Genomic DNA, 20,719 nt, shown 5'->3' with positions numbered 1-20,719 from the left:
TGGAGAAGGTCCTGGTGGCCCCTCACAGCTGTCAGGCCACAGAGGCCAAGGCAAGGGACAGGCAGAACAGACCTTATAAATCTTACTTCTCTAGGCCTCCGCAGCACTGCGCCAGGCAGAACAGTTTCAGCAAAGCGCAGACAAGGCCCCAACCCTCTGCTTGAAAAAGTGGATCTATCTACCTTCAACACTTTCCCTAAAAGCCACATAAATTGCATAAAAACAATATTACGAACTTGTCAGGACAAAAATTGTGGTACCTAGGAATAAATAGTTCAGTCTTCTGGGAGACCTTAAATCCTAGTCCTGGGATATTAGACCTTGTGAGAATCTCAGGAACCAGTCCCTTGCCACAGTAATAACAGCAAAAGTTACAAAGGGGGCGATGAGAAACACGTAGTGGCTGCAAGACACTGGTCTATGCACTTTATGCTTGGTCTTTGACAGAGTTCCCTTAGGTTACGACGTCATCCCTGCTTTTCAGACGAGTAACAGAAGCGTGGAAGAGGTTAATGTGGACAAATGGAGAGACAGGTCCACTGGGAAGAAGACCACGATCTTGCTGAAGATCACAGCTGTGCCTCGGATGTGCACCCATGTCCTGTCAACTGCTTGTCAACCCCTGGAAAAATCCCAATAAGACTGCAGCTAGGCGAGGTCTGTAGGAAGACCAGAGGAGGCCTTACAGTGTCTGCAGTAGAAAATCAATGGCAAATGTACATAAATGCAGGAAGAAGCCAGAGGCCGTTCTGCCATCTCAACTCTCAAGTATCCAAAGGCCTTTTCATCTTCATGCTTTAAATGATCACTTTCTAACTTTCCCTGATATAAATATTATCCAACTGCTCAAATGTTGCTTGCCTTTAATTTGCAGAAGAGTGAGACCTTCCCCACTGGGCCCAGATCCCAGGGTGCTAAAATTAACCATCAACACGTTCCAAGCTAATGACTTACTGGTTGTAACTGCCACGAATAGACATAACTCTCAGATAAAGGCCATTAGGGAAAATTGAACAGCTCTAGTGTGGTGAACATTTGGATGCATCCTATGTCATAAATCACAAGCACAGGTCACTCTGGGCAAGCCATTTCCCTTCCTGAGTCATAATGAAGACCCATGTTGAAGAGGTCTGTATACTCTTGAGAAAGAGGATTCAGGAAGGAGAATTTACAGCATCTTGTATCTCCATGAATTCAACTTTTTCCCTCTTCTCAGTCCATGAAAGAATGATAGCACAACACCAACACCTAGGACCAGTCATGCTCCTCTGGTTCCTTTCCTCTCCCAGTCGTCTGCACTGGAAGTTTACTAAGTGGCCTTGGCAGGGTAGAACACAGAAGCCACAGAAATCCATGACTGCTCCCACTTCAGCCCCTCTGACATTTGGATTTTTTTTTTAATCTGTAAAATCAGAATAGAACCCAAACTGTGTTGTTAGACTACCCAAAGAGCACAGTGCCTGCATGGCACTTCAGAAGCTAATAACAACCTAAGAATCTATCCTGACCCCAAAGCCAGTTAATGAGATGCTACATGAGACGTTCCATGGCATACCTCCATGCTTCTTACCGAGATGCCAAAGATCTGCTCTCCCCCAGGAAAGCTAAAAAGCAGACTCTATTAAATGTATTGGAAAGAAGCAAAGAAAATTTGAATATTAAAAAAAAATAGTATATAGAGACTGCTACAGTTTGAAAACTCACGTTCCCACCAGGATGCATAAAAGTCTAATCCCTGATGTGCTAGCACTGGAGGGGGGGTCCAGGAAGCTAAATAACCACAAGAGGGAGATCCCTGGAAATGGATCAATGTGATTATACAAAGGCTCACAGGAGTGGGCTTGCTGTCTCGATCTTTTCATCTCCTGATGCGTGGGGACCAGTCCTTTCTCCCCTCTGGAGGATGCAGCATTCAGGCATCTTCTTGGAAGAGAAGAAGTACCTCTCCAGACACAAAGCCGGTGGGTTACTGACATTAGACTTCCTAACCTCCTACACTGTGAGTCAGTACATTTCTGGCCATTATAATTACAGTGTTGGCATTTGGGGATAGAAGCATAGGACAGAAGGCATGCTCTGAATGAGCACAGGCAAGCACTAAGACAATAAGTTAGCAAATAGAAAGATATATAGATAGGAAATAAATAAATAAACAAATAAGCTCTGTTGCCAACTGCTGGAAACAGTGATATGCTGTGGGGAACACTCAGATTAGCAGTGTTAGCCCTGAAGAAACAACTACCATGCCAGCTCATACATCCTGTGTGACCAAAGGATCATGGGACGTCCAATGGACAAGTCAATCTGAATCAGAATCTTGGCTCAGGTAAAGCATTCTCACCAGCTCGTTATTGAGAAGAAACCATAGGGAAATGCAACTAGCTCTGAGGCTTGACTTGTTCTGAGTTTATAAACAGAATAACGCAGAGTATGAGCAAGCACCGTCATTCTGAACACAATATTGGCGTTGCTATAATGTGCACAGCTAAAGAATCCTTTAAGTTTGGAGAAGGGGATGTCAGATTCACTGTATCTGCCTACTCCAGTTAACTATGGAGCCCTCACAAATTTGAAGCCCAGAATTCTGAAGAATGCTGCGTTAACAAGACTTGCCGCCTTTCGTAGCAGGCCACATGTCATGGTAACACTTGACCACTGCCTACGGCACAGCAGGAGCTCAGTAAACGTGAAAGTGGCCTTGAATAAAGTTCCTGTCCATTCTGAGGCTTTGAATCTGTCCCCTGTGATGGCCTTCTCTGCTGTCACACATCCATTCCTAATAGCTACAGCCATGCAATTCTAAGACGCAGTCTGTCATATGCTAACAATGGCACCTTGGCTTGGGCATAGTTTAACTAGAGCCGTCTTTCCTTTGTATGAAGCACAGAGTGTCTTTCATTTTATTACGTCTTAAATTCAATGAATTGTGAAATCTAGGACTTAACTATGTGCCAAGAACTTTTCTAAGGGTTTCAAATAAATATATTTACAGCCTCAAGTACCCAAAACAATCAGTCCCACTGTTATGCCCATTTCAGAGAGGTAGAAACAAGCAAACAACAAAGAAATGCCTTAATTTGCTATCTTACGTGGTTAAAAAGTTGAGTGGAAGTAAAAACACCACCTTCCCCATCAATTCTCCACAGCATGTCACTGTTTCCAGCAGTTGGCAACCGTTCAGTTGGCAATAGCTTATTTGTTTGTTTGTTTGTTTGTTTGTTTCCTATCTATATATCTTTCTATTTGCTAACTTATTTCAGAACCCTTTTTCTACAATGGAAACTAACACTGTGTTTTCAGTCGCAGTAAAATGATAGATCAGCTCATCTAAATAAGTCTCCATGAAAACTGCCTTAAATACAAAGACAGTTGATGCATCAGCTGCTATTTTTGTTTCTGTGACAAAACATCTGACAGAAGCAACTTAAGGAAGGAAAAAGGGTTCATCTTGGCTCATGGACGAACAGTGCAGCCCAGCATGGCGGGAAGACAAAGGTGCAGAAAGAAAAAGCACATTGCATCCACAACCAGGATGCAGAGTGATGGATGTAAGTGTTCAGCTGGCTTTCTTCTTCCTTCCTTTTTATTTAGGCTGACACCCCAGATCAAAAGATGGCGCTACCTACACTCAGGATGAATCTTGGTTCCTCAGTTAAACCACTTTGGAAGTGCCATTATAGACAAGCTTTAAGGTGTGTCTCCCAAGTGCTTTTAAATCCAATGAAGATGAACCACTTTATGATCTTAAAAATGTATCACTGAGCTGGCAAAAAAAAAAAGGAATAAATCTGGAGAGGATAAGATAGGATGAGGTATCATAGGCAGTTTCCACTGATGACATCTGTGGCATGTTGTATACATCAAGCATTTGTTTCTTTTGTGTGCAGGGCAAGGGAGGCAGGTGCTAACACCTAGGGATTCCCCAAGAGGAAGAATGAAATACAAGCCCAGAAGAGAAGAAACTCAGTGCACAGAAAAATGAGAAATCAACCTTGTCAGCCATAAAAGCCAAGAGTTACTCACTATGGCATGACCCTCCTAGAGACCAAGGGTTGGGTCTGCTGCACCTGTTTGGGGATTGATGATGAAGCTCAACTAGAAAATTTCATTCCAAGAAACAAAATAGTGTTCTTGGAACCAAGTTCAAGAAAGAGGCTACAAATTATAGTCATGTAAGTCCAAGAAAGAGCAAAAAAGAATTAAAAGATGCGATGGTGTGCCAAATGATAGAACAAAAGGAATCATCCAAAATGCAGCTCAGAGGACACTCGAATCTTTTGAAATGAGAAAACTAAGGCTAAAGGCGAAGAGCGACACAGGCTAATGAACATTTCACTACCGCTCCAGAGAAAGATACAAGAGCATAGGTATAAAGCAGCATGCAAACAGAATAGCTTCCAAACCCAGAATTAACGAGTATCAAGCAAAATAAGTACAAAGGGTACATGCATCTTAGAAAAATGGAGAGAGTAAGGAACACCAAAGACGAAGAGAATTTTGGAAATACCTAAAGATAAGCACACTCCATTGCACAATGGTTAGCATGCTCAAAGTATCCAGAGAGGAAAACAGGGATTAAATGATCAGAACTGCTAAGTATCGATCGCAAAGACAGAAGGCAGCGGGAAAGCGCTTGGCCAAGGAGAAGGACTGCCCTGGAGTTCCGTGCTCAGAGGAGCCTGCCTTGAAGAAAGTGGATGAAGTGAGACCACCCAAGAAAAGCAAAAGTCTCCCAAGAAAGAAAAGTCTAAAGGCATTCAGAAGGAATGGAATGTTACATGTGAAGGTTCACACACACACACACACACACACACACACACACGAGAGAGAGAGAGAGAGAGAGAGAGAGAGAGAGAGAGAGAGAGAGAGAGTATGATTATGCCATTTAGTTGGGACTGCAAATAATCCAAACAAGCATTGACTATGAGAACAAATATAATAATTGATCTGTGGGATAGGGAGAAACTGAGCCTAAAATATGAGTTCAGAAAGAAATGGTTAAGGCAATGTTAAAGTGCAGTACGCTTCTCCCAATTGCAGACAGAGGAGAATAGTGATGAGAAACTTTTAAATCTCTTACTTTTTATAATTTGTATAAGACAGAGGTAACTAAATAAAAGTGAGAGTGGAGGAGATACCCCCCTTTTCAGATATGTAGGTGGGAAAACAAATCAATAATGAAGAAAAATTCAATCTAAGAGAAGGAATGAGCTGGCCCTGGTAGCGTACACCTATAATTCCAGCACCCTAGAGTCAGGGCAAGACAGCGCCCCAAACACTCGAACCCATCTCACTACACGGTCTCAAAAAAAAAAAAAAGAGGTGGAGAGTGACAGAAGAAGACACCATGTACATACCACACGCAGCAGGGTTTTTTTAAAGACCATCACAAGAATGAAGATATATATAAACCAATAACAGAAAAGGAAATAGCCTAAATTAGACAACTGAATCCAGCATCGATGGAAAAGGATAATACAGCCTGGTCATGCTGGGCTTAACTTTAGAATGTGTACCTTTTTTTTTTTTAACATTATAGTGAAATTCATCACATTAACAAAGAAATAGAAAAACCATGTCTATTACCAATAGACAGAAATAATTTTATAAAATTCAATAGTAACTTAGAAAAAGAAACTTTGATCAAACTAAGAATTAAAGGGACTTCCCTGAGACTGATCAGTGGGCAGCCATGTGAATACTATGCTTAATGACCCATCGACAACAGGTCCTGTGAGAGCAGATGTGCAGTTTTTACCACTTTGATTCATTATTACATTAAAAGTCTGATCTGGGATCAAAAGAAAAGCGTATGTGAGAAATGTCAGAATCAGAAAAGCCATAATGTAGCACACAGCCACAGAGGAAGCGGGTGTAAAAACTCACCTCTGCTTTGTTCACCAAGTCACACACACGTGTGTAAACCTGTGATTCCTTGTCAAACCAAGAACCTGTGCATCTGTGTCCACCCAGACACCAGGACTGCACCTCTTTCTGCTTCCTCTGAGAATACAATTATGAGCTTGCTACTCATTGCCCACGTATAAACCCCACAGTGTCTGCAAATAAATTGCTCCTAAGTTATAAAGGAACTTAGAAAGTCATTGACAAATAAATACCCAAAACTCAGGTGTAGTCCCAATCAACATGAAAGAGGGAGAGAGCAATAAAATATATAAAGAACATGAAAGTGGTTCTTCCATGCAAGCCCTTAACTGAGAAAATTGTAAAAGACTACTAAAAGTTATTAAGAAATGCCAAGATAAATCAGGAGATCTATAAGATATCTAAAATACATGCAAATAGTAAGAAGTATCAATCCACCATTTTAAAAAGTCCAGTGTATAGATTCAATGGAATTCCCGTTAAACCTCAACAGATTTTTTTCCCCTTAGAATTTCACAATCTGAATCTGAAATGCATAGCCAAGGTATATTGAAAATAGAGTACTTTTCCTATTGGGTAAGACTTTTTTTTTAAAACAAGTAAATATAAAGGAATATTAATCCTGAAATGAATTTAGGAAGTCTCAAGATTAATCCAAAGAATATTAAAACTTGATTAATAACAGTGATGAGGAGACAGAGGGTGATAGACTCAGAACTCACACATCTCCCAACGACAAGCAGAAAGTGAAGGGAACCGGGGAGACAGCCGGCTCCACTGTTGCTCCTGCCTGCCCTCACACTGCTACCCCGGTCCCCACCTTTGCTCCAGAGCAGAGATGCAGCTGCCATAGTTCAGAGAAAGGGAGTCAGAGGGTCGCTTTTGGAGCTTCTGTAATCATAAAGAGTGAGCCCCAGCTCCAGCACCAGGAGTATGGCAAGTCTTCTAGACTATTCTTAAAGAAGTGGCTTTTGGTCCTTGAGACGTGAAGGGAACAGTCCCCAGAGACCAAGCCTTAGGCTAGGCTAAGCAATAGACCAGATCCCCACCCCTGCACACACACACTCCACGTGCCTCCTGGAGGCTACGGGTCTTTCTCTGACTGCGAAGGTTTTTCTTGTAGTGGTGCCAGGGAACTTCACAGCAAAGCTAGTGAATGAAAAGTGTTAGAAACTGTTCCTAAAGGAAGTGAATGCATAAAGTCCCATGTGTAGGCAGGTCTTTGTTGTCAACCATCCTGACTGGATGAGCAGTCTCACACCAATCGTAGCTGAGGTCAAGACAGACACACTACAGCATCCTTCCTCTCTGATTCAGTCTCCAGTTTGATGCTAAAGATGAAGACGAATGAATTGTCCCAGCTCTTCCCTCATCCTTTAGTATTGGTGTCACATACTCCCTTAGGTTCCAAGGCTCAGGGACACTGCCGCGTTGTCCTCAGGACTAGCCTGGCCTCCCAGTCAGTCAGCATTTGGTTTAAACATGGCCCTAACTTGAAGCTTCCTCCGACCTCCACAACGGGCTGCTACAAGCCTGCACTGTTGAATCCATTTACGCTGGGTTTTCTGAGGGTGTTTGGCTTCCTAATTGTCCAGTGACCTACTGTAGCACACTTTGCTTCCCGGTTAGGGCCAAAGTCCCACAGAGAGATGCCCACAACAGCCAGCATCTTGCATGGTGTTCCGTATCTTAGAAACCACCTGGCCTGGGCTAGTCATTACGAGCACTTGTTGGTCCTCCGGAGGACCTCAGTTTGGTTCCCAGCACCTACACCTGGCAGCTCACACACAAACTGTCTGCCACTCCAGCTCCAGGGGATTTGACATCTCTGGCCTCTTTCAGCACCTGCCCTTACACACAAGCACATGTCCACATGCCGACACATACCTAACACATAAATAAAATTAATAAAAAGTAAAATGTGAAAACCCATATGAGGCATAGTGAAGAAATCCTATGGGATGAAAAGAATGGATGGTTGGTGAGGACAAGCCTCTGTCCTCTGAGCTACTAAAGGGAGCTCTCTCCTCTCTGCCTTCCCCTCCACAGTCTATTGTCCTTACAGCAACCAAAAGCATGGCAACACGCTGTTCAACCTTCCAACACCACTGCTGTCGCTCAGCTTGCTGTCTGAGTAACACGCAGGAGGTCTCTGGGCCTGGCTGCCATCACTGCACTGACCTCTCTCCTGTGGACTTTGTCCTCACTCACTCTATTCTATTGACCTTTCTCTCACATGCCTGGGGCCTTCACCCTTGCCTTTTGGATTCACCTTTCCTCTCCAAAATTGCTCGCAGAGTTTGTACCTTTTCCTCCTCCCGGCCTCTGCTTGGTCTTAGTCAAGAGGCTGAGGAGATGCGGACCTCTGCTTGGATGTGTGTCTATCCAAATCTTCCCTGCTTTTGACATTCCTTTACCCTCTCTCACATTTCCACATAGTACTGAGCACTGCATTTGCACACTCATATGGCCTGCCAGCCATCCTCCCAAACCAAAAAGCAAATGCTGTGAGGACCTGATGCTGGCTTTTGCCCACCCCTGCTTCTCCAGTGTCTAGAGCAATGCACAGCCCACAGCAGATGCTAAGCAGACGCTCAAATAGATACAGCAGTGAGTAAGTGAGCAAATGAGTCTGTAACTTAGACCCTCAGCACCCGGGCGTTGTTCCAAGATGTGGCTATCTGATGGGGCAGCTATTGTCCACTCCTGCTCACTTCCAACCCTGTCTGCTCCAGCAGATGGACAGCACACATTCAGAGAGTAAATTCACTTTGTACATTCACTTTGTAAACGACAGTCCTCAGAAAACTGAAAGGACAGCATCCGCGCGCGCGTGAGGGGCCAGCATCACCACTGCTGGTTTCTAAATGCTGTATTTTAAACCTGTTGCCCTCACACCTCCAGCATCTCGACAAATTCTATGAGATTGAAGGGCAACCAATGTATAAATAAAATGATAAAATAAAAATAGGGTGCCCCCGAGGGAGCTCTTCGCCTTTCTCTTTCAGGGGGGGCCCTGCCCCCCTCTGTAGGGTCCTGTAACCACTTTACATCTGCCAAGTTACTAGGCTGAGGGGCCAGATCCCTAAGCTATCACTGAAGCAAGGTCAGGAAAGTGGAGAACAAGAAGGCAGCCAGCAGAGGGGAGCAAGGAAAGAGAATCTGTGGGCAGGGAAAGAGACAGAAAAAATGCTGCCACACTGACCAACAGCACCCAGTCAGCATGGCGGCCCCACCCCTGATGTCTCCTTACCTGAGCCCCCCGGCTGGAGGACCATGGATTAGAACAATGCGAGAGAGGAGGGAAGTCTCAGCTTCCGGTGTTGCATATAAACCCAACATCTATTCTTGTTTGCAGATGACTGGGTAGGTGGCAGATGGGTGGGTGGGGAAGTGACCAAAAGAAGAGGAAACAGATTGATGAGTGACAGGAGATTGAGCAATGCAGGACTGAGTGAGCCAGAGGGACCGCATGGCCTGTTCTAGTGCTTGACTTCTGCACAGGGAGGGCTTGGCCAGTCTGCCAGCCCGGTTCTCGCCCAGGAGAATTGCATGTTGGCCGATGCTGATCCACACTATCACTCAGGAGGCTCGGCTGCCCCAGGGAGCCTTCTTCAGTGGTGATGATCTTTTGTTCACCGCCACTCATATGTTTTATAATGCTCAACAAACCGGAGGTGGGGAACACAGAGAGGTCGGAGGTCACCGTTACCGCAGGAGTTCAGCTGCCTTCTCCAGAGCTCATCTTCAGATTATACAGGAATTTGCTCACCATCTCCACAAATCTGGGTGATAGCCCAAGCCACAGGCCCAAAAGATGGTACATGTTCCAAGATGAATGGTTTATTTTCACCTTCAAATAAAATTTTCACTTAAAGTTTTTTTTCCTGTTACATGGTACCATCATCTCTCTGATTGTTCAACAGCACTTTATTCATTCGTCCGCTTACTTGTTCACCCAGCTGTCCATTCACGCACCGTGTCCTTGTGGCGTGTGCCAGTAATTTGCTACCAACTAGGATAAAGCAATGTACAAACATGAAATTTCCCAGATAGCACAAAGTACCACTTTTTCAAAAAGCATTCAGTATTACAGAAAAACAGAAATCCCTACTGCGACCAGGCCTTGAAGGAGGTACAACGTGTATAAAACTTTATAAAATGGATTTGATCTAGTCTGGGAAATCATGGCTGTGAAAGGGAGACTGGGGGGCAGGTAGAAAGTTGGCAGGTGAGGAGGGGGAGGAAGAATATTCTAGGCAGAGAGGCAACCCTTGCAAAGGCCTCTGGCAGCAAGAATAAAGGAACAAGCCTGACAGGCACTGAGGGGAGTGCATGTGAGAAGGTGTGGGCAGGGCCAGGCCTGGTAGGGCTTACTTGGGAATTTGATCTTTATCTCAAGATCAGTTGGAAACCATTGAAGTGTTTTGAAGTAGAGAAATGACATGACCAGAGTTGCTCTGAAGTCTCCCTTGGCTGCTCTGTGAAGTCAAACTGGAGGGCAGCCAGTATGGACACAATGGAGTCACTCAGGTGTCTAGAGTGATATGCTGGACTAGGGGATGCTGGTGAAGATGGAGAGAGATGACGGACTTAAGTGATACACACTCGCATCAACAGGTATGGGATGGCTGATCCAGCCTTGGAGCAGAGATGATGAAGACGGTGGCTTCATCCCTCCGGCTTGTGCAGCCATAGGGGGTTGAAAGCTCACCCAGTGAGTTCTGAAACACCGGGTGAGGATCAGGTGTGCCTAAGACTGAGAGTGCAGTGGGGAGCTGGGCGTGGGGGGACATGGCAGGCGTTCCATCCTGAATGGTGAGTTTGACAAGCCTTGTGGACATCATCCTGGGAGGCCCCTTGTCTGCATCTCTGCCACTCATCAGTACTGTGCAGTATTGACTCTGCCTTGTCTCCCCCGCCCCAACTCAGCTCAGATCTCTGTAATTATTCCCTGTGTAGTTAAAACAATCCCCTGTATCTCTCCCTTTCACACACAAGACATTTAAAATATCATCTCCCGGAAGAGGCCCTCACTGGACTACCCCCACCCTAACATACTCCTGCACTCTTACTCTCTCCATCAGGCTCACGGGGTTATTTCTTCTTCAAAAGAAACACTTAGCAGCATGCTGTGTTGGTTTCCTGTGGAAGGAACTAGACATGGATGCCCTATCCCTGCCAGTACAACATGTAGCCAACCACAAAGGCACAGGTTGCCTCCAGCTGGGATTCTAAATGCCACTCACCCATAAAAGAAGCCTGCGCTCTTCAAACAAATGGGTAGTTCCCAAGCTGGAATAAGAAGGATCAAAATGAGCCCTAACTTCTCGCTACATCAGAAGTACATGGAAACAAATGGAAAAGAAACAGAACCCAACTTACAACCCACCAACTGACTCTAAGATCACGTGACCATCAAAAATTAAAATAAATACAACACTTGGTTCGTTTGATGAATTAAGAATATATGAGATCCTAGTGAAGGAAAAAAAGGGAGAAATTGAAGGACAGAGAAAGTGAGTAATCTTTCTCATAACAGAATAACACTAAATAAATATTAAAAATAATGACTTTAAAATTATGGCTGATATATCACTGTAAGTTTGATGGCAAGTATGGTATGCCTATGTTCTCAAAATGTCTCTCCACAAGTCACTCGTTAACCTAAAAAGAGGAAAACAGCAATCTCACTGTGGAAAAATGACAGACATCACCTGAAGTGAGAGCAGTGCTGGCCTCTGTCACCAGACAAGTCTTAGTCAGAGGCTTGCCGGAGTGAGGACTCTGCAGAACGCATTTGCCTGTCCAAAACACACAGGCTGACTCCAGCCCTGCGGAGAGCCAAACACCCACACACCTGTACAGTTCAAAACCTGTACAGTTCCTTAGCAGAGGAGACTAAGGAAACATGGTAGCAGCACCCACAGATGAGACCACCAAGGAGGAAGGTAGAGCCCCAAAGATGGTACCGAGGCTGTGATATAAATCTTTATGGCCCACTTTACTGAAACTGCAATCGGCTAGGACACTCACTTCTGCGCATGTCTGGGAGGAAGCGTCCAGGGAGCCTTGGCTGAGGACCGAAGATCTCCCTGAGTACTGAGGGGGGAGTAGGAAGCCAGATGAGCACATGCATTCCAGCTTCTCTGCCACTGCACCTGTGTCTTTACCAATAAACTGCACCCCCTCAAATCAGGAGCCAAAACATCCTTTCCCTCCTCACGTGGCTGTTGTCAGGATTGCCACAACCATGGGAAAAATGACTGACAAAAGCACAGATTGCACTGAGATAGGAGCCTGCCCTTTCTCTAAACACACCCTGGAGCACTTAGGAAATAAGGGGGGGATTGTGTCTCTAATTCATTCTGAGACTGATAAGAAATATGAAAGATGTATATGTGTTCACACATTTAATAAAAGGTTTAGTATGATGATATATTTATAATCATGAGGTATCAAATATACAAGTGATAAAAATGAATATATAAACAAGAGGTGTGTGTTTTCATATTATTAGAGAGAAAGAAAAAGCAGAATGGGGAAAAAAACTGTGTTTAAATAGGGATTTCTTAACTAGCCTTGCAAATTTTAATTAAGTTTCAGATGATGTCAAAATTCAAAGTGGGATAAAAAGAGCAAGCACCTAATAGAGATTTGTTGAGTGAATAAGTGAACTCCCATCAGACTACAGCCTTTCTACTGGAAATGCCTGGTGCCTTGCCTGCCAATACGCGAGAGCCCTCTGGATAACTGAGCGTAGCACCGAGGCCCAGTGCCCTCTCCAAGCTCTGCACAGTGTCTCCTGCCTCTTTTCTGTCACTACTGGACACTCACACCATAGGCTCTCTGTCATCTAAACCCCCACCCCCAGCTTGCCTCTAAGACAATCTTAGGGGAGTCTGGGGAGCTGGTTCAGTGGCTAAGCACCTGCCACGTAGGCATGAGGCCCAGGGTTTGGATCCCCAGCACAGCATGAAAGCTAGAAGGCATGGCTGCCCACTGCAATCAGCGCTCAGGGGGCAGGGCCATGGCAGGATGCCTAGGGCAAGCGTACTAGCTAGACTAGACAAATGGATACACTCTGGGTCCAGCCACTCAGCAAAGGATGTGGAGAGTTTGAGGAAGACATCCCATGGACACACACATGTACACATGCCTGCACATATATGTTTCCTTACACATGTGAACACAACACATACAGAGTCACATGCACATACACACAGATATGTACATATACACACACATACACACCCAGAGACAGACATATACATACACACATACACACACACACACACACACACACACACACACACACACACACACTACAGCCTAGCGCCTTAGCACATGCTGGTCTCTCTGCCTAGAAAGTCCACCTCTTCACTTTATGAACTTTACTGTCTTTCAGGATGAAGAGCGAGGGTGTCGGCCTCTCCAACACGCACAGTTGGAGAGGACCCAGCCTGCACAGCCCATACCCTCAGGTGTCTGTCTTGTCACAGACTTGTCACTATGGTCAGATGGTGACTTGGGGCCTGGGGTGCTCCTCTGTCACTCTGCCTCATGTTTTGTCTGGGTCCTAGCATAACAAAGGGTCTCAATATGACAGACATGAAGTAATGACTCAGTATTAACTGAACTACTAGATTTGTCCCAGAGTTCTTCTTCATTATCCTCATAGCACACAGAGCGGTGAGACAAAAAAGCTTTTCTTTTGGTTTACACGGGAGGAAGGTGGACACAGGAAAGATAGGAAAACATAACATGCTCGGAGGCTGAGGAGAGCTGGTACCCACCTCTCTTGCCAGGCTAGCATTCTTTCTTGGAAATGGATGAAACAGGAAACAGAGGGACTGTCTTTCGGGGTTTGTTTATTCTATGCCAGATGCTAAGTTGCTAATAACTTTGCTGTTCCTGTCATTGCTCCTGTAATAAGACTCATGCGTTTTACAGCTTGGCAAACTGAGACTGGGTATTGGCTCTTTCTGCCTGCAAGGCTTATGAGCTTTTCCTTACACATCGCCACTGTGCGCTACCCTCCTCTGACTCCATTAGGACAGATGCCCTGCGTGAAATGCTCTATCCCACAGCGGCATCTTTTAAACCGGCAGGGGACACAGGCTCACAGCGCTGCTCACACTCTCAGGCCCCAGGCCTCACTTCACCGGGTTTCCAAACCAAGATATTTGGTTTGTAAGACTAGCCTTCCATTCCTCCAGTGCAAACTGAACACTATGCACAATCACTCAGCCAAACTGCTGACACCCAGACACTGCATCACGCCTGGCAGAGTCCTGTCTGCCAAGAGACAACCCCAGGGGGTCTGGGACACCCCAGAGCTTGGCATGAGGGTACCTGGAGCAGAAGTAGGGGAGCTTGGACTGGCTAGATCATGGCACTTTGGTGGAGGCTACATTCCAAGAACAGAGATTGCTCTAGGGAAGAGCAAAACCACAGGAGCTCAATGTTGTCCACCCCATGATGCTGGGTAGGAGATCCTTGCCTGGCCTGTGAGGCCCTCCTCATGCACCTTTGTGTCCCAGGGAGGCACTATTCCCATTTGAGGTTGGGAAGGCCACGGATGCTGTTTCTCACTGGTACCAGATAGAGGCAAGCCCCTGGCCCCTCCTCTAGTTTACCTGAAGGGGGTAGTTTTTCCTGTTTTCAGGCTTCCAAAATGGGGCAGGGGGTGGGGGGGTGGGCGGGAATTCTCTGTCCCACTCAATGGCCAGTAGCCATCCACTGCAGACTCCACAGTGACAGACCTGGCAACAAAGTATGTCTGGCTCTGACCTTGGGCTCTGACCTTTGACCCTTGCTGTGTCTCAGTTCCCTTGTGTCTAAGATGCAAGCGCCCTCTTCAGAAGGTGTCCTAGAAGCCTCGTGAAACCAAAGATTCAAAGAGCCCAAGCTAGAGAACTGCCTATTACTAGACATTGCGTGTAGGGCATTGTGAGTGGCCTTCCCACTTGCACACTCTGGCGTCCTGTGTGATGCCGTCTTGTTGTTTTTAATCCTGCTTCCCTGGCCTGGTGTCAGTGTCAGGAAACCAACAGAGCATAACCAGAAAGAATCCTCGGCAGAGGAACAGCCTCCTCCTTGAGGTTACAGTCATCTAAAAAGAAAGAAAGTCGCCAAACCTTCCCCAGCAGCAGGCCCAGGGCATTTCCTCTTTATCCTTCTGTGGTCAAGCACTTCTCATACAGTTAGCCTTGAACACGGGCAAAGGCCACCAACATGGCTGGCTTAGCATGCCTGGAGAAGCAGTCACCCACACGGGGCCTGAAAGGTCAGCAGCAGGCACTCTAACCACTGCCCTGTGCAAGCACGGCCCTGTCGTGGCTTCTTTCCCAAACACAGCAGCCTCTACAGTAAACTAATCTTTCAGGAGGAATTAGAGGTTTCACCAGCTTTGTGATACTCCAAGCCCTGCCCTGAGTCTCTACCAGTAAGTAGGAACAAATGACTTTCTGACTATCTGACGGACATGGGAGCCCTTCGGGAAAAAGAGATGGGGCTGAACACCATCCTGTAGCCTCCAGACCAAGGGGAGGAGGCGAGATAACCCTTCGTGGGCCCCTGCACACTCTGAATCACTCCAAGCTCTGTCTCCACAGGCCTCAATCATGCAGAGGGAAGCAGGGCTCAGACCCAAGAGACACAGACCTCCCAGCAAAGCCCTGGGCAAGGCAGGGTCACATGGGGAAGGGACAGTCATGGGGCCATGGCCAGGTTTAGGGCAAGGATCAAACCCCTTTGGGCACCCAGACACTAGGCCTTTTGAGACACAGAGGGGCTGGCAGCTGAAGCCCTCAGAGCAGGGGAGCCCATCAATGCCCCAATTCATTCTAGACAATCCCCATTGTCTGACCCAGCACAGAGATTACTATTATCTCCATCAGCCACTAGGGAGAGGAGCCCCAGACACGGCTACCAATCAGAGCTCAAGCACAGAAGTCACAATTAAGACATAGGGATTACAGTTTAGATGAAATATTTCCAACTGGGGATGTCTTAAAAAAAAAAAAAGATGAAGAAGAAAGAAAGAGAAGAAAAGAAAAAAAATTCCAAACAACTGTGGCTTCAATCTTCAGAGACTAACAGAATTTTTGATTGATAGTTGTTCTTTTATTTTTATTTTTTTAATTTTCATTTCTTCTATAAAGAATATGGGAATTTACAATTAAAGAAATGTAGTCTATAAAGATATTAAAGTAGAAATCAACGCTCAAGGAATGACTCTTATTGACTTGATAGAACGGAGCATTCTGATGCCAGAGTGAGAAGGGAAAAGACTTCCTTCTCTCTGCAGCAGGCCTGCTAAGCTAGCCACAGGCAGCCACTGTTTATCCATCTCTTAGGGTCAGGTCTAGGATTGGACCAAAGGAAAGACAGAGCCTGTGGACCACTCTGGAAATGATAGAACCTGTGTCCTTTCCTATTTCAACAGACTGGGAGGGCAGCCTTTAAGCCAGATCAAAAAAGCTGTCCTCCCTGACTTCCCAACCAAAGAAGCGCACGGAATCTGGACACATGACAGAAACCCATGAAGAAGAGAGTGGCAGAAGGTTCTAGAAGTCATAATGACATACCAACCCCGGGCTTTGGGGGCACTCAGCATTCCAAGCACTGCTATCAGCGCCCCCAACGTATCTGCTGAAGGAGGGAGAAGGGGGTTGCGAAGGCTGTCTCCCCTGCAGCTGCAGGCAGGGTGCCCGAAGCCCAAGAACAGAAGCAGTGGGTCCCGTCCCACTCACCACACCACCCCCAGCCCAGCCCCAGCGCCTCGGCTCTTCTGCAGCAGGAACAATCTAAGCTATGAGCTTGAGCCTGGAGCAAGCTACAGGAGCCGAGGCTCACTCACATCCTCGCCTACCCATCCCACCTGCTGAGCCCGGCCTCCTCTACAGGAGCAACTGCTGTGTCTCAGACCCAGACCTTAAGGCCAAAGAGTGCTCTGTGTCTGGGCCCCATGGACAGCCGGAGTGCAGATGAGATGAGAAGCCCAGAGGCATTGTATCACTTCCTGCTTTAATCCCCAGCCAAAGCCCCCAGGGGAAAGTATTCCCCTATGGAGGCCAGGCTTCTGAAACCATTTTTCAGGGATGACCAAAGAAGTGAAAAAAGGGGAGGTGGGGATCTGTGCACTCATGTACACAGCCAGGATCAACTCAAGGCTGTGTACATGAGTGCATACTGCATACATGCCGTTTGCCATGGGTGTACAATCTGTGTGGACTGTGGCTGCATTGAGAGTGTCCCCTGTTCCCCTGTCTCTTCTCCTGGTTAGGAAAGTGTAGTTCCGCTTCTGGTGCTGCGAAGTAAGGTCAGTCAGATCCCATTCACTCCGATATCGGATGGGAGCTTTGAGCTCCCGTGTGGCCCAAAGCGCTGAGAAACCAAAGCTACGTGACCTACAAGCGGGACACCTCAGCTAAGGACAACTGCCAGGGACAAGTCGGGTCACCCTAGAAAGTGTGAGTTCAGGTATCGATTGTCCGCATCGCCACCTCCACTTCTAACTCTCACTCACACTAGCACTGGCCGGTTCTGTTCCTTTAGACATCTTCCTGTCCCTGTCATGGCTAGACCCACCTGTGTGCATGCTTCACAACACACACACACACACACACACACACACACACACACACACACACGCATGCATACACAAGCCCACGCTAGAAAATTCCACATGCTGACATCCCAAGCTAGACCTAGCCCCCCCCCCTCCGCACTGACACTCCTACTCTCACAAGCCCTCACACTGACACAATCACACCTGCTACCCTAGAAGTCACAACTATGCTAGCGTCTCCCCCCACTCCACCCCCAGCCCCTGAATCCAGCCACAGGAGCTAGCCATCCCCTCTGCTTACTTACTCTGAGCTTACAAGGCAGAAAGCCGGTGTGTGCAGAGGCCAGCGGTGGGCGGCAGCTCACAGCAGCTAGAACTCCCGAGGCTGGGCGCAAAGTGGCCGCTGGGGCCGGCACTGCCTGAGGCCGCCTGCTGCCCCCACCCCCAATCCCAGACTCTTCCCTGGCGGTGCGCACCAGCCAAACGTTTGTCCCGCGCCAGGCACCGTGGCCTGCGAGGCTCCGCCGGGGCGCGAGGGCTATTTCGGAGCCCCTGGCCACGGCGGAGACCGCGCGCTGTCATCTGTGGGAACTCTGGAATGAGAACGTGGTGGAGTCTAATTAGAGACCCGGCTCACCCCTGGGCTGGGCCATCACCCGGAGCCACTAGAGCCGGCCAGGCGAGGGCGCCCACATCTGTCCCGCATGCCAACATCTGGAGAGGGGAAAGGACTGAATCGGTTTCCTGGAGCTGAAAAAGAACAAGGAGAGATTTGGGCGCAATTTACATCCCTGAGGAGGGCGCAGCCTCACTGAGCAGCCCCAAAACGCCAGGAATGCGACTGGGTTGCACAGGGCAGGTGCTTCCCTTTGGAAACTAAGTTAGTCTCTTAAGTCACCCTCCACATCACAGACCTGCCAACCAATGACAGGGGGTGTTGATGTGACATCTCCCTCCCCACCTTGCCCTCACCCCTGGGCTCCATGTCAAATGGCTAAGTCCACGGAAGTCTGGTACAGGCCCAAAAGCTCTGGAATGCTACATTTTTAGACTGAAAGGAAGCTTCTAGTTCATTCCATTCGATGCCTTCTACCCTCTACCTTAGTAGATTGCCAAGAAAAGACAGTTCTCCACCCAGGCCCTGGCAGGAGGTTTGCTCTGTTCAGGGAAGGGAGACTCGGTGCTCCCTCCACTCCAGGGTCTTGTGTCCTGAGCTGCTCCCGCCCTGCTGAACGCTCTGGCTCCTTGCTGCAGGCTCCGGGTGGTGCTGCCGCAGCCTGGCCTTGGCTATACCACAGCTTTGACATCACATCACCCACCTCCCCTCGCTGGGGCCTTACGGCTGCAGGCCACCCAGTCATTCCCAGGACAAGCCAGTTTCGATTCCAGCCTGCTTCGATCCAGACAGCATGGCTTTGGCCCTAGTCCTGTGAAAGGACTTCAATCCCATATCCGAGGGTCTGTCTCCCTCCCTGGAATGGGACTGGGGTCTCTAGGTGACATTGGCTGGGTGCTGACATACATCACACTTTCCTCAAGTGGGCAGTGGGCAGAATCTTCTTTCATGCGCTAAGGGGTATGCAAATAACCAGGACTCTGTCCTCTCTCTTCTACCTGCGTACTAGCTACACCTGAAGCGTGTCACCCAGCTGCTCTGAGCTTTACTTTGTCCGTACTTATGATGGGTCACAACCATGCCTGTCTGCTCATAAGGCTCTCTCAAAGCCTGAAAGCTCAGGGATTTGAAATAACCCGGAAGGCTAAGGTGGTTTGTCACTTGTCACAAGTGAGGCTTCAGTCTTAAACAGCATTCCTGTTAGAAAGAGACCTCAGAGGGCTTTTATTTCTGAAACTGGGTCCAATCTTGTACTTATATTTGAGAGTAAAAATCATCACTTGGCTTGCTACATGTACTCATGAGGAATTTGTTGCTAAAGCTGTAACCCAGTTCACACATACATGCACATCATAGACACAGAGAGACACATACATACACAGATACATGTACACTTTACACATACATGCACACCATATACAGTGGGAGAGATACACACACACATATAGAAACACATGCACACACATGCACACACCACACACATACACAAATACACACAGATGCATATGCACATATGTATACATACATTCACACCCATAAATACACATAGACACCAACACACATACATACACACAAAGACAGACACCCAAACACACATATATAAACACACACATATGTATAACATACATACATGTACATTTACACAGAAACACACAAGTACACACACAGCATGTATACATAATGCACATAGACACACATGTACACATAAGGCACATGTGTTCCCACATACATGCACACAAATGCATGTACACATGCACACTCACACATGTATGCACAGAAATGCATACACACACACACATACCCTTCCCAGATACCTACAACACAGCACAGCCTTCTGGACTCCTGGGCTCCCCATAAGGCCCAGTTGCCTGGACCCTGTCGGGCTGCATCTCCATCCCCTGGGGAGCGCCTCATGGTTACAGTCTGGGCTGCAGTGATTCGGGCATCCTTACAGAGGCCCCAATGAAGGCCTGTGAGTCAGAGCTAAGGCTGGTGAGACCTTCAAGGCTGCTCAGGACTGAGGCCGCCCCAGGAGCTCAGAGTTAAGGAAGCTTCCCTTGTGCCCCTCCCTCTATCTGCTTGGCTTCCCAAGCGTTGACCTGCTTAATTCTTAATGGAAATTCCATCCCCTGCGCAGGCTTCAGCTGGCTTTGGGAGCTCAGGCACGAGCCAGCAGCAAACCCCACCCAGGGAGAAGGGAGCCTGCCTGGCTATATAAGCACATACAAACGTTCACATGCACGTGGAAAGAGGCATTCACAAAGCCAGAGTCTTCCCCAAGCACAGCCACGTGCTAGAGGCAAGCAGGAGTCTAGTCACTGCGGCTATAGATGCATGGTACGCGGGCCTTCTGCTTTATCCCACCAGCACCCCGTTCAGTACCATTCCCATTTTACACACAAGGAAACTGAGGCGGGGACTCAAGTAGCTCATGTGAGGCATGAGGTAATCAGCCAGCATATGAACACCAGGAGCTGTGGGAAGAGAAACACGCCGGTTGCATGTTGCCACCGCGGTAACTGTTTGCAGATGTCATCCCCATCACAGAGACAGGGAATGTTGGGCATCGGGAATCGGGTGGCTTACACTGTCCGTCTGTCTAGCCTCACAGCTAGTGATATAAAGTGTGTGGTGGCTTGAAT

General features: G+C 47.3%; 1 protein-coding gene across 3 annotated transcripts in view; it reads right to left on the bottom strand.

The window, feature by feature from the left end:
- The window catches only part of INSC (INSC spindle orientation adaptor protein), a 110,438-nt gene extending 90,364 nt beyond the window's left edge, over nucleotides 1-20,074 (bottom strand). For 2 of the 3 annotated variants that reach the window (XM_084772018.1, XM_084772017.1), the window contains exon 1: nucleotides 19,896-20,074. In XM_084772018.1, coding sequence (XP_084628144.1) covers nucleotides 19,896-19,991 — 96 coding nt within the window. In that variant the 5' untranslated portion in view covers nucleotides 19,992-20,074. The remainder of the gene's footprint in view (nucleotides 1-19,895) is intronic. The other variant, XM_084772019.1, reaches the window with a different exon arrangement.
- Nucleotides 20,075-20,719: the final 645 nt, after the last annotated feature.

Source organism: Acomys minous (genome assembly GCF_964271855.1).
Source record: "Acomys minous genome assembly, chromosome: 2".
Lineage (NCBI taxonomy): Eukaryota > Metazoa > Chordata > Mammalia > Rodentia > Muridae > Acomys > Acomys minous.
The sequence above is the reverse complement of the archived record's forward strand: the minus strand, read 5'-3'. Positions and strand labels throughout refer to the sequence as shown.